This window comes from Camelus dromedarius, chromosome 6 (genome assembly GCF_036321535.1).
Source record: "Camelus dromedarius isolate mCamDro1 chromosome 6, mCamDro1.pat, whole genome shotgun sequence".
Classification (NCBI taxonomy): domain Eukaryota; kingdom Metazoa; phylum Chordata; class Mammalia; order Artiodactyla; family Camelidae; genus Camelus; species Camelus dromedarius.
Genome location: NC_087441.1, coordinates 62,199,795 through 62,212,842, shown reverse-complemented (window position 1 = coordinate 62,212,842; position 13,048 = coordinate 62,199,795). Strand labels below are relative to the sequence as shown.

General features: G+C 48.7%; 1 protein-coding gene and 1 long non-coding RNA gene across 3 annotated transcripts in view; one reads left to right on the top strand and one right to left on the bottom strand.

Moving 5' to 3' along the window:
* The window catches only part of LOC116154337 (uncharacterized), a 282,683-nt gene extending 280,748 nt beyond the window's left edge, over positions 1-1,935 (bottom strand). For both annotated transcript variants that reach the window (XR_004138161.2, XR_010381316.1), the window contains exon 1: positions 1,861-1,935. This is a non-coding gene — a long non-coding RNA (uncharacterized LOC116154337). The remainder of the gene's footprint in view (positions 1-1,860) is intronic.
* Positions 1,703-13,048, top strand: part of NT5E (5'-nucleotidase ecto) — a 48,733-nt gene continuing 37,387 nt past the window's right edge. Inside the window, exon 1 of the mRNA XM_010980261.3 lies at positions 1,703-2,110. Within this exon, the coding sequence (XP_010978563.1) occupies positions 1,772-2,110 (339 nt within the window). The 5' untranslated portion in view covers positions 1,703-1,771. The remainder of the gene's footprint in view (positions 2,111-13,048) is intronic.

The window sequence follows — 13,048 nt, the reverse complement described above, 5'->3', positions numbered from 1 at the left end:
ATTGGAATCCTTGTGCGTTGCTAATGGGAATGTAAAATGGTGCAGTCATTACAGAAGAAAGTAAGCAGTTCCTAAAAAAATTGAACATAGGACTACCATATGATCCAGCAATTCCTCTTCTGGGGATATACCCAAAAGAACTGAAAGCAGAGACTTGAACAGGTATTTATTTGAACACCACGTTTCTAACACCATTATTCACAACAGTCAAAAGGTGGAAACTAGCGTCCATCAATGGATAAACAAAATGTGGTAGATACGTGTAATGGAATACTATTCAGCCTGAAAAAGGAGAATTTTGACACATGCTACAGAATGTTTCAAGCTTAAGGACATCATAATAAGTGAAATAAGTCAGTCAGAAAAAGGACAAAATGTTTAATTCCACTTATATGAGATACCTAGAGTACTCAGATTCACAAAGACAGAGAGTTGAATGGTGGTTGCCAAGGGCTGAGGGAAGGGGAAATGGGAAATTATTTAATGGCTGTATTTCAGTTTGGGAAGATGAAAAAGTCCTGGAGATGGATGGTGATGGTGGTTGCACAACAATGTTAATGTACTTAATGTCCCTCAACCGTACAAGTAAAATGGTTAAAAGGGTAAATTATATCATGTATATTTTGTCCCAAAAAGCTTAAAAGTAAATAAATAAGACTGGCTTGATGCATTCTGGGGAAGTGTGAGGACCACACGCAGCTGTTCTGTAAAGCATAAATGACCGGACACCTAGTGGGCACTCGGAACTAATTCCTTTCTCCTTCCCTTCCCAAAGTAGATTCTCAGTTGCACCCAAGAATCAATCCCTTAAACGGAAATTCTGCAGCAACTCTTATTATAATGATGATTTGTTTATTGTATGTATGCATTCCTTTTAGCGTTGCCTTCCTTGCCAAAAGCTTTGCCTTAAGCGCGCGCGCACACACACACATCCCTAAAACATTAAAACCTCAAAAACCGGACAGAGAAACATGTCTAGAAAAGCAACAGAAGGCAGCATCACGCCCTCAGAGCGGCTGGTTTCGCTCCGCATGGTGCGTTTTAGCTTCCAGGAGCGGTCCACGCGCCGCCGCTGTTTCACCGTTAAGGGTTTTATCGTCTATAGACGCGGGACCGGATTCTAACTTCTGAGATTCTGTCTAAACAACGCAAACTTAACTTAAACTGGAAAGAGAGCAGTCATATCCTACGGTCGGCTTTTGGCTCTCACAGCCCCAAAGGCACCGCTGTGCTCCCCTCTCCCCCTCGACTCGCCGCCCTTTCCACCTCCTCTCTCTTCCCTCTTCCGTTTTTTCAGAGATGAGCTCGCGCAACCACAAACCCACCACAAACCACGTAACCCTCTTGAGAAAAATTCTTAAGAAGCGAGAATCAGCGAGGACATGAAAACGGAGTAGACCCTCCAACTCCTCCCTCACACCCCGGAAAGAGCCGCCCACCAGCACTGGGGCCGCCGGCGGCCTGGCTCTCGGGTCGGGCCGGGGGCCGGTGCCCGCTGCCCGCCGGGAACAACCTCTTCACTGTTCCCGCCGGCAGCGGCTGCCAGCCGCCAGGCGCGCCCGGGCCGCCCCGCGGGCCAGGGTCGGATCGGGTGACCGCGCGGGCGTGCGCCTAGCGGTGGGGCCGGCCTCCGAGCCGTGGGAGAGCCCGCCCCGGCCCGGCCCCGCCTCGCGCGCCGGCCCCGGCGCGTAAGGCCGGCAGCCGCCGCGCTCTCCGCCACCCGCCCGGCTCGCCAGCTCCCGCGCCCGCGCCTTCCCCACGAGCCGCGGCCATGCGTCCCCCAGCCGCACGCGTCCTGGCGCTGCGGCTCCTCGCGCTGTGGGCGCTGCTGTGGCCGGCGGCCGGCGCCTGGGAACTCACCATCCTGCACACCAACGACGTGCACAGCCGCCTAGAGCAGACCAGCGAGGACTCAGGCAAGTGCGTCAACGCCAGCCGCTGCGTGGGCGGCGTGGCGCGGCTCGCGACCAAGGTGCGGCAGATACGCCGCGCGGAGCCCCACGTGCTGCTGCTCGACGCCGGAGACCAGTACCAGGGCACCATCTGGTTCACCGTGTACAAGGGCGCCGAGGTGGCGCACTTCATGAACGCCCTGAGCTACGATGCTATGGTAAGACGGCGAGCCCGGGAGGCTGGGGAGCCCCCGGAGGAGGAGTCCCGGACCCAGAGGGAAGCTGGGATGCGGGAGCCGCCGTTTGCGTGGCGCGGGCATCGAACCTGGAACCTGGTGCGCAGGGCGATACGGGGAGAAAGCGAGGCTGGTCGGTGTGCGAGGCGGACGCAGACCTAGAAGTCCCTTGAAAGATTAGTCTCGAACTGGTGGTGTTGCCCCCGCACTGTGAGATGGGGTACTTAGAGGAGCGGGACGCAGCCCTACCTATGAAGGGGTTCGTGGCACCCCAATTATCCAGTGCCTAAGACCGAAGTAGACCCATCACGCATCTCTTATTTACTGCTCAGACTTTCGAAGAAACCCTTTATCTTGATTTTACTGGAAAGTAAACAAACTCAGTGTCAAAGAGGTTAAGTACATTATCTAGGTCACCATCTTCAAAAGAGGGAGACAGGATAAGAATGGACTCCAAATCCCTTTGACCCCAGACCTTAATTAAGCATGATTAAGCTCGCAGCCTTGGGTGGAATCCCGGCTGGACACTTCTGTGTGCAGTTGACTCTGTGCCTCAGTTCCAGCCTATATAAAGTGAGGATGATAACTGTATCTACTTCAGAGGCTTACCTGGCAGTGTGGTCTCTTTAAATGTTAGCTCTTATTACCAGACTTGACTCTATAGATTTTTTTAGAAAGAAAGAAAGAGAGAGGGAGGGAGGGAGGGAGGAACTTCCAGAGAGGACCAAAATGCTGAGAACACTGGGTTTCAAAGGATTTCAATAAAACCAGTTTGGCAGCAGAAATTTAGGAAGAGAGTCCAATTTAAGAGATGAGAGGCTCTTAAAACATGTGCGAGAGTTTAAGTCCATGTTCCCCAGTGCTCTTTTAAAGGTGGTGCCTTATTTATTGGACTAAATTCTGGAAGAGGAACAGAGAAGAGCTACACAGTAATAAACAAGTATGATCAAAACAGAGAGAGAGTGTGTGTTTGCTGTTTGTAAATCAAACTACCACCCAGGTTTAACCTTGTGTAAAATCCGAGAGTGAAGGGATTCTGTGGAGAAACTGGGGACAGGAAATGCTAGGGGCTTTAGAAGAAGAACAGAGCAAGCGGCCAGGGAAATCTGTGGAGTCCATGGGCGTGGAAGTGGACAGCGGGGAGGTCCAGGCTGGGATACAGAAGGCTAACAGCACACTTTGTGTGACAGGAGCACAGAATTCAGCAATGCACGAAGCGTATTTTTCCCCTGGAAACTTGGAGAGAGGAGGACAGGAAAAGATAAAAGGGTAGAGTTGTTTAGTCTTGGGGGTTTTTCCCAAGAAAGATGTGTGAAGGGCAGTGAACTCCGCTCCATTGTGATTGTTGGTTTTAAAGTTATCAGGAGCGCTCAAAGCAGCAGCAATTCAAAGGGATCCCTGAGCCCTAGAGTTTATCTGCGGGCTTACCAGCATCTGGACTCCACAAAAGAATCACGGGTCTCAAGAATTCTGTGTGGCCTCAGGCATTCTTATTTCCACAGGTCAACCTGCCCGATGCTCTGTCCTAGGTGATGACAGAATAAATATTTATAAAATTGGATTGTTACTAGCCTGTGTCTGCATTCCCCCTCCCGAGAGGGCAGAATAAACCTTACACGAGTTTGTTTTCATATACAAACCACAACTTTCTAAACTTTTTGTGACACTGTTTTCTCCACAGTTGTGTAGGCTCCTTTTGGTGGGGAAAAAAAAAAGGATAATTCCTAATTTTCCCAAATATTTTCCTCTTTAAGTCAAATTAAGTTCATGATGTTAATTGTCATATCAAGTGTTATGACAGGACCCTGGGTGAAGCTGAAGTAGTCTGCTGCAAGTTACAACCCATCACCACTGGGAAATGTTTAGAATATTTTTTATTGAATTACTGTCTTTTAAATTTCACTAAAAATAATTGGACTGGGGCCTGAGAAAAATAGGCGACTATATAATGTTGGCAGGGGGTACAGAATGGGAAGAGAGCCAACAGTAAGGCTGATAGCCAGGTTCCTGATAGCTTATTACTCTGTGCCCTTCTGGGGTTTGACAAACATGATTTGACCTGCATTAAACCCTAGTTCTTGTGAGGCTTTAGCATACAATAAAGCTCTGCCATATTCTTGTTTTAAAGAGATTTTTTTTTTCCAGTGACATTTTGCTTATACTGCTCTCAGGGAACTGATTGCTGTTCTGCTGTTAACATTCCCCCCTTCCCACCCACCCGCCGCCGCATCTGGACTCCCAAGAAGCTGGAGATTTAGATCAGGGTGGAAAACAGTTGTAGAAAGGCATCTCCAGTTCTCTAGAAACGACCTGGTTAGAGGAGCCACATCTAAGGACGTGCAGGTATGGAGGGCAAAGAGGAAGCTGCTAGAATGTAGTTCAACCGCAGGAGTTCTCGAGAACAGGAGTCTTTGAGGAGGTGTAGACCTTCTGGACCTCCATGTCCCAAGGGGAGCTGCTGGCACACTTCTGACAGTTCTGGAGCCCCAGGCCAAGCCTAGAGACCCCCAGCTGCTAGGCAGAGAATTCTAGAGGGCGGACGTCAGAAGCCCCTGGTTGGTGTAGCTGTGTTGGTGGAGGCACAGGAAGATGGCATGGCTGCACTCACTGTGTGAGTTTGGCGGGTTACTGGCATGATCGGGGGCTGTGCCATTCACCTGTCTGGATGACCAGTTCCTCATCTGTAAAACCTGAGGTTCCTCACATCTCTAAACAAATGGCATCCTAAGAAGTGTTTTGATTCAGCTTCGATTCAGTGAAGGGGCACAAGGATGAGGCAAAGATGCAGAGGCAGGAATCTGCAAGGTGGACCAGGAATCAGGGGAGATGAGGTTGTATACAGTTTACAGGCCACCCTGAGAAGCATGGGCTCTTCTCTGTTGTCATGGGAAGCCACTGGAGGTTTCTGAGTAGACGGCCACTGTGGTTAATAAAAAATAAATATTTTGTCTTTGTCTCCAGCACACAGGTGGCACACAGCTCCCAAAACTCTCAAAATCTCATGAGTAATGAGTGGCTTCTGTGTATTAATGAGGTGATTAATATCTGGGGACCCTAGGCAGCTTCCGAATAAGGGCTGGTGGCCTGAAAGACCAAGCCATGATGAGAGGGTATGAACTTTTGACCACAGGGGAGGAGGAGAGAGGAGGGGGCCTAGAGATTGAGTTAATTACCAAAGGCTGATGATTTGATCAATCACGTCAATATGATGAAACCTCCATAAAAACACCTAAATGATGGGATTCAGAGAGCTTTTGGGTTTGTGAACACATTGACATGCTGGGAGGATGGTGCACCTGGAGAGGACGTGGAAGCTCTGTGCGTCCCCTACCTGCACACCTTGTCCTGTGCATGTCTTCCATTTGGCTGTTCCTGAGTTGTATCCTCATAATACACCCATAATAGTAACCAAAGTACCTTCCTGAGTTCTGTGAGTCATTCTAGCAAATTATCAAACCTGTGGAGGAGCTTGTGGGAATCCCTGATTTATAGCTGGTGTTTCAGAAGTACAAGTAACCCAAATCTTGCAACTGGCATCTGAAGTAGGGGCAGGCCTGTGGCTCTGAGCTCATGATTTCTGGGATCTGAGGCTCACTCCAGGTGGACATTGAATTGAATTGAATTGTTGGACACCCAGTTGATAACCGCAGAGAATTGGAACATTGATGGAAAATTGATTCCCACAGAGGGAAATCACGGTTTTGGAAGATGAGCAGAAATGGATGGAATGGTGAAGATACTAGAGAAGAGGCTGTGAGAAGAGGCTGAGCAGTGGTCTAGGCGGGAGATGATGAGGACTGAATGTAACAGGGCAAAGTGCCCATGTGCCCATGGTGCAGAAAGCTGAACTCTGACAGCAGGAGTTTGCATCAAAGTACAGATTTATTGCAGGGCGCCAAGCAAGGGAGTAGGAGACAAGCCTCAGATCGACTCCAGCTTGGTCTTTGAGTTGGGGGTGTTTTTAAAGGAGAAGAACAAAGAGGCTGGGATTAATCATCATCTTGTGACATTTCTTAATCTCAGTTTCAGGAGTCAGGATGTCTCCAGTTTACAGTTCTGGCCAGGTAGCCCGGGAGCCTGTTGGGAGAACCTGAGTCGGTATGTTAATGAAGATGTGGACAGTAGCGATCTGACTCTGGTTGGTGATTGTTTCCTTAGCACGAGGTTGAGGTCAGGGAGGAGGAGAAAGGGAATAAAGTCTTTAATGGGGACGTTAATCATCAACTCGGTAAGGGAACTCACTTTTAGGGGGACTCTGTTTCAGAACCATGGTGATGGAGAAAGAAAGGCTGACTCCCCCGGGACCAGTTTCAGTAAGCAGGCAGTGCAGCACCGGGCTGTGAGGGTGAACTTGGGGGTGACTGTCTGGGATCAAGTCCCCTCTCTGCCACTTCAAATCTGTGGACCGTGAGCAGGTGCTTTAATCCCGTGAAGCCTTCCTTTCCACGTGGAGAAGATGGGTGTGATGGCAGTCTTCCCCCCATAGGCAGTTGTGGGGTTAAAGGAGGTAATGTACGTGAAGTGCTTTGCACTGCGCTGGCCCTTGGTCAGGGGTCAGTCAGTGCTGGCTGGGCTCACCTTCTGTTGGCAGGGGTGGCTCAGGGCAGGGTATAATCAAAAGATGACTAAGAGGGTTCAAGCCACGGACACCGGGGAGTCAGCAGTGTTTGACGCTACACCTCAGGAGTACAGATTCTTCTATTTAAGCTTACCCGCTGACAGCTGAAGCCTACTATTTCTGGCACAAAAATGCCATCTTAAGGCTTTTGCTGGGCTTCCTGGACTGGACTGGACCCTGTGAGGCGTGAAAAACAGGAGCAGTGGAAAGAGGTCTGGACAGGACGTCAGGATACACAGCTTTCACTTCTTGGATCTTCCAAGCTATGTGAGTTAAACAGGGGAATTGGAGATGGTGGTCTGTCCCTGTCATTTCTCAGCACCTCAGCCCCTGCCCAGCCATCTGTCTTGCTTCTAATCAGCCAACATAGCTCGGTTTATCCCAGGACTTAATTTTACACACAAGTCCTAAATTTGCTTGACGACGCTCTCATTTCTCCTTCACGGTTCCTTTTGTGGCCGCTGTTCCCTTATGGACAGATGGCTTGGGTCTGTTCCCAGGGGCCTCCAGTCAGCCACTGTTTCCAAAGAGCTTCCCAGGATTTGGGGTAGAGGGTTGCTCTCTGAGAAAGGGAAAATGGTGGCCAGAATGGGAGGGTGATGAGCCCAGTTTCAAGCCTGTTGTCTTTGAGGTATTTATTCATTCGGTCCACACATATTTGCTAGGCACCAGCTGCGCCAGGCTCAGTGCTAAGTGCTGTGGGCAGTGACCAAGACCTGCCAGGTCAGCTTAAACTTACTGTTCAGTAGAGGGGACCATGTGCATTTGAGCCCTTTTTAACCACATAGGCTGGGGAAGACCTATGAAGGAGGCAGGGGTTAAGAAGCAAAGCAAAGAAAAGCAAAAAATAACTAAAATTCTAACATCTGTGCAGAGGGATTCTCGAGCTAAAGATCTGGTCTGCAGAAGACAAAGGTCAGGTACCATATATGTCCAAATTGGTAGGGGATCTGTTTCCTCTCCCCCATCCCCCTGAAACAAGCAACCTCTAAGCAAAGAGAAGTCACTTTATGTTCAAGTCCTTACAAAGTCTCTCATATCAAAGAAACTCTGAATTACTTTATCTTCAGTAACAAAGCAGCGATGTTCCAGGAAGACAGATTAGCAGTGCTGGTTTAGAAAGCTTGAAAGAGTTATCTGATGGTAGTGGTATTCTTTTTTAAAAGCAAAGAAAGCTAGTAGTTAATTCTAGACCTCAGACCTCGGAAGTTGTGCGAGCCTAGTGGATTGTGGCTCCCCGTGCATCAGTGACGTGAGCACCACCACCTCATCCCGTGGCTGTGGGCCCGGGCCCTCTGCTTCCTCTCTTCCAGTCTGAGTTCCACACCAGAGCTGGGCTGGGTGAGACCAGCCTCAGGCACAGAGGGGAGGAAGTAATCTGAGCTCATCTTGTCTGAGCATCTGTGTTTCCTTAACTGAAAATGGGAAAGAACCAAACAAACCACGCAGCAGATTGGCAGCTCGCCCCACTTCACTCACAAATATGACTAAATGCTGTGTAAACACGTTCCTTGTTTGTGTTCTTTAGCACAAAAATCCTCTTACACTTCTTTCCCTCACCTGAATCATTGGTTCTGTATAGAATCCTAACATTAGCTGGAGCCCTCTGCCTCCTCAGAGATGTAGTTAAATCTGCCTGGAATCCAATTAGTTGAGCAAGTAATTCTACATGTTACACTGATAAGGGTATTTTGCTGTCGGGAGAGTTTGTAAATTTCTCCATCTGATACAGTGTATGTGAAGTCCTTTCTTCAACACTTGTTCATTCATTTAACAAACATTAAGGTGTGGATGAGCTGGGTTGAGCCCAGGGATCTTTTCTGCCATTCAGTCAGACCACCTCATCCACCTGCCAGGGTCTGAGACGGGGGATGTGGATCAAAACCCAGCGCCAGAAGCAGCCACAATGCCAGAAATGTAGCAACCAAACCAAACCTAACTTGGAATCCTCCCCTCTTCCGGTTATCGCTGGCCCTGAGTGACTGGCATCTAAGCCCCATGTGTAATAGTCCAGGTTCTCTCCTAGCCCTTAAATTGCAGGGTGTACTGCTGCCTCCAGCCCTTCGTGGGATGAGCTAGGGTGTAAATGACTAACTAAAGTCATGTGTTGCAGACTTCTTGACATCTGGCTTTCTGACGTTATTACAGTTGATTCCTGTGGATTAAAACAAATTCTTTCCTTCTGTACTGTGCATACTGCACTGCTCTTAAATCAATTCTTCTTTCCTTTGTTTTTCTTCTACGCAGGTTTAAGCTTCTTGTCTTCACTTGGGACATTTTTAACTGTCTCATTCCCTCGTCTGTGAATACAGCTGAATGTCATTTGCCCCTGAGTTTCCCCTGCCCAGCGCCATGGAGGTGAAGCTCACACTTGGAGCCCTGTCCCTCCTTAACTAGCAGGGTGTGCTATCCTTACCAGGCTTCTCATGCACGCCCCCGCCCCCTGGGGTTCCCACTTGCTTTACAGAAGCATAGAGGGATGTTTTTATGTCACACTCGCCCCCTGTCTGCCCTACCCTTCCCAAGGAGGACCAGGGTCTTGTTACTTGGCATTCTAACCCTGGAAGAAACTCGTGAGTTGCTGAATGATGCTCATCCCTTCCGGATGGTTGCATTAGCAGCAGTTTGGCAGGAAAGTTAAGGTCCCGAATGCTAAAGCCTTGCTTTGCTCATATCGGCTCTGCCACTTGCTGGTTGTGGAAGCCCCTTGCCCCAGTTTCCCCATCTCTGTAAAGGACAAATAATAACGCCTACCTCATAGCATAGTAAGGATTGAATGAGCTCATGTGTGAACAGGGCCTGACCACGTTGCATGGAAGTCTTAACTATCAATATTTTTTGTCATGTTTTTTGTCTTTAAAACATTTTTCTCTTTCTTGAAATTCCCTTATGTCAAATTCACTTGTAATTTTCACAGCCCTTTGTGTACAAACCTGGAGCTATGAAATGTCCACTTTCTAATTCAGAGACTGTATAGGTACCCTTTGGTAGGCCAGGGAGCTGGTCTTCCTGGCAGATTTCCGACAGAAAGAGACTTCAGCAAGTTCCATTTTATCCCTAACTGGCATCATGACATTTATATAATGGTCACGTGTACACACACAAGATGCTGAACAGTTCAAAAACCTGTTTTTAAAAATCTGTTCTAGTCACAAATAAATGCCAATAAGATATTAGTGGAAATACAAATTAAAACGTGGGACATGAAATAAGAGACCCAGGCCGTGAATCGTGATGCATTTGGCTGAGCTTCCAAGCTCATTGGTTGGTCACCTACTTCCAAGCAATTTGGTTTCCCCAATTTTACAACTAAGCTGTTGCTTAACTACTGTTTTCCAAGTGTGTTTTTAAATATTGCCTTCTCGTAAAACATTTTAATGGTTCACATAATAAATCACAGAGTAAAACAGAGCCCATTAAAGAAGCAGGTGGGGTGGGTGGTTTTATTATTCATTTAGTACACGTCTGCTGGGTGTTGGTGCCAGGCGCTTTGGTGTCACCAAGGATGGTGGACACCACTCCTGCCTCCCGGAGAAAGATGTGTGAACAGACGGTGGCAGCCAGGTGTGACGGATGCCACAGGAGGGGCGTCTGTGGTCGAGGCACCATGGAAGGCTTCTCACGGAAGTCACACTTGAGCTGCGTCTAAGACAGCTCACTGCACGTGGGTGCTTTAATGTTCCTGGAACTGAGGGCTTCTAGTTCAGTAGGAAAAATGAGGCAGCTCAGGGAGATCAGGGAGGGGCTCTCATGATATCTAAGGAGTACGGACTGGGATTTCGGTGGGAAGTGGGAGCCTTGGAGAGACTCCTGCTGCTGGCAGGGTTAGAAGCCGTCGGGTGGGGGTTTGGGGGACGTGCATTCTGGCGGCCGGAGGTGAGTGGGCAGGAGGTATGTGAGCCTGGTGGCCAGGAGACTGGCCAGAAGACTCTGGAAAGGTCTGGGTAAGAAGTGATGAGGCAGTGGGAGTGCGCGGAGGAGGGGCCCTCTGGAGGGCTGATGAAAGAGTAGAAGCAGCAGGGTTTCGGGCTGGTTAGCCATGAGGGGAGGCCCGAGGAGGGGAGGGCTGCCCAGGTGCTGTACTGGGTGTTGCTCTTTTCCAGCACCTGGGACCACTGCATCCTCACCAGTGTCTCCTGCACAGTTACTGAGGGCATGTGTCCTACTGGTGGTCAACCTGGCCATGGACTCCCTGGCAGCAGATAGTGGGGAGGGGGGAACCCTGGGGAGCGTGGGGAGAGGTCAGTGAGCATCTCGACAAACAGAATCAATAAACAATCAATGATAAGAAGAGAAAAGAGTTTTATTTGAGCCAAACCAAGGACTATCCCAGAAGCCAGCTTCCCAGATTACTCTGAAAAACTGCTCCGGAGAAGCAGGGTTTTCAGCACATTTTATATCTTGTCAGAGCAAAGAACATTAGATAAGCCAGGGGTCCATTTCTTTATTTAAAAATGAAGGTTTAAAAAAAGAAAAAGACCAGCACATACACAGTGAGTTAGTATGACCCTGGCACCTGGGAAGGTAGGACCAGCACTGGCACTCCAGGAAGAGGGGCATTTAATGCTTATTTTTAACATGGACATTTTTTTACTTCTGATCAATACAGCCTTTTCTTTAATAATTAGATCAGATACACAATGTATGTTTTATCGGCCACAAAACAGGCCATTTTAGTAAGCATAAAATTCAGGTTAACTCATGTATGAGCCAAAATGACTTCCCCCTGCCTCAGTATGTGAACATTCCTTTTAGCAAGCACGTCACTCCCAGGCACCTCCATGTAGCGTCTCCTAAAACAGGCAACGGGCAAGGGGGCCCAGGCCTCTGCCCCATGGCCCCACCCCCGCCCCCACCGCAACTCCATGGGCCCATTTTCAGTGTCTGAAACCCACCTTGCCTGGGTTGAAACCAGGCAGGCCTGAAATGGGGGGAGAAGGGAGGGAAGGGTCATTTTCAAGCTTGGGGGGAAATCTAAATTTTCTGGTAACGCTGGAGTAAAAATTCTGCTGCAGGTCGCAGCAGACTAACCAAGGGTGCTGCATCAGGGGCTCGTCGGAGCTGAGCCACCGTGACCACCTCACAGGTTAATTATCTGGGGAGGCCTAGCAGGTTCTTGGCCTGGGAGTCTCTCTCACTTCTGGGGCTTTACTGCTTGCTTGCCTTTTGTGGCTCTGTTTCCTGCTAAAAGTATCACTCCGTGGCTACTGTGTCCACTCATCAGAGGCTTTCGGTATAGAAACTCTTTGCCAGTTTGGTATCCGGATTTCTAGGTTACAGGGAAGAGGCTGCCGGCGGCCACTGGCCCAGGATCTGAGGACCAATAACCCCAACCTTAGGAACAATTCTTTTTTTATCCCCTTCACCAATGATTTATTTACTTGTTCATTCATTCAGTAAATATTTACTGAGCATTTGCCCTGGTACATTTTAAATGGATTATGGGGGTATTAGGAAGTCCAAACTTGTTCTGCTCGCCACACAACAGGCCAGTAAATCGGGAGATGAGGTGCAAGGAATAGCGAACTTATTCGGAAAGCCGAGAGGCCAAGAAGATGGCAGCATAATGTCCTGGAGAACCATCTTCCCCAAGTCAGAATTCATGCTCCTTTTATACTAAAAAAGGGAGGAGGTGTGGTTGGTTGTTGCAGACTTCTTGGTGTTGGAATTTTTTGTTCTTGCAGCTGTCCAGGTGGATCAGGTCATGGTGCCCCTGTAAAACCTCTAATAAAACAAATGTTATTTTCTATTCTGCAACTTGTTATCTTTATGTAAGTGCAAAAGTGTTAACATCCTTAAGGGTCAGAGCCTTGAGAATAGGCTCTCCTGCATATTTCAGGCTAAAGGCAACACTCTTACAAAAGGTGCAGAGCTAGCAAGATTAAGCCTAGAAAACGGGGCACAGGGTTAAAGCCAAAGAAACAGATCTAACAGGGAGTCAGATTTGTTCTTTTCTATTACAGGGGCTGATTACTGCAGACTATTTCATAACAGGGAGAGAAATTGCTTTGATCAATCGACTGTCACTGGCGAAGTCAGCAAGTAGATTTCTCCATAAAAACAAAATGTTCCGGAATAATAAGAGGCCTTCATAGAAGGCCACCGGATGGCCGCTGGCTTCCGCGTTCCCTCCTGCAGACGACAGATGAGTAGCAGCACCAGGGTTCAGGCCTTGGTCCTCCTCCCTGCGTCAGCCAGCAGCCCACCCACTCCCAGGCCAAATGCCTGCACGTTTCTCCTACTCTCACCCTGTGGAGTGTCCTTATTATTTCTTCTGTTCATTCATCCACTGATACCACTGG